The sequence below is a fragment of the Ceraceosorus guamensis genome (genome assembly GCF_003144195.1).
Source record: "Ceraceosorus guamensis strain MCA 4658 unplaced genomic scaffold IE81scaffold_84, whole genome shotgun sequence".
Taxonomy (NCBI): domain Eukaryota; kingdom Fungi; phylum Basidiomycota; class Exobasidiomycetes; order Ceraceosorales; family Ceraceosoraceae; genus Ceraceosorus; species Ceraceosorus guamensis.
In genome coordinates, this window is record NW_020290079.1 from 37,241 (window position 1) to 38,053 (window position 813).

The following is an 813-nucleotide window of genomic DNA, read 5'->3' on the forward strand; positions in this document are numbered from 1 at the left end:
GCCCATTCCAGAACCTAACGAGGTAATCTGGAAGCTCGTCTAGCGCCTTGAGCCAGCTAGAGAACGTCGGCTCCTTTGCATTGGTGTAAGCGCAGACCCCGCAGAGACCGACCACTGCCAAGAGGCAGACAATGGGCAAAATCCAGCTGCGCGTGGGCTTGCCGCTTGTGGAGGCTACCTCCAGAGCCGAGCAGCGAGAGTCCATGTCGGTGATTGCTTCACCGATTGCGCTGACCTCGGTGTTGACGGCAGCGCAGACCGTGTCGACCTCGGCAACAGTGGCAAGGGGAGGGCTGGCATTTTTGTGACTCATGGCGTCGAGTCAAGCAAAAACTTTGGCCCGAAGAGTTGCCAGCTCCTGGTCCTTGTCCGCCTCCATCTGAGCGATGCGGGCTGCCAGGACAGTGCGCTTGGCAGTGGCCTTGGCGGCCTTGCGCTCACTCTTCTCCAAGCGCTCATGGAGAGCAGAAATTTCCAACTGAGCAAGACTGAGCTGCTCAGCTGCTGCTGTGGTGGCGGCGGTGGTGGCGGCGGCAATGGTGGCGGCAGTGGTGGCGGCGAGGCTGCTTACTTGCATCTCCAGATTGCTCACGTTGAGGCGATGAAGCCTCAAAGCCTCTGCGACGGTGGAAGAGACGGCGTCCATCATCTTCTCCTGCAAACCGTCGAACTTGTGCTCAAGCTGGTTGCTCTCGCATGTCTGTGCCTTGACCGTCTTGTTCAAGTTGAATACACGCTGCTCAAGTTTGGCGTGGTCCTCTTTGTGGCTGTCCGCCAAGGCTTGGATGCCTTGCATCATGGCGGCCAGGTTCT

The 813-nt window shown here is 58.9% G+C and overlaps 1 protein-coding gene across 1 annotated transcript in view; it reads right to left on the minus strand.

Annotated features, from left to right (window-relative positions):
* The window catches only part of IE81DRAFT_331936 (hypothetical protein), a gene marked incomplete at both ends in the record, with an annotated part of 3,022 nt that overhangs the window by 1,128 nt on the left and 1,081 nt on the right, over positions 1–813 (minus strand). Inside the window, 2 exons of the mRNA XM_025515280.1 lie at positions 20–268; positions 335–780. Coding sequence (XP_025367166.1) covers positions 20–268; positions 335–780 — 695 coding nt within the window. The remainder of the gene's footprint in view (positions 1–19; positions 269–334; positions 781–813) is intronic.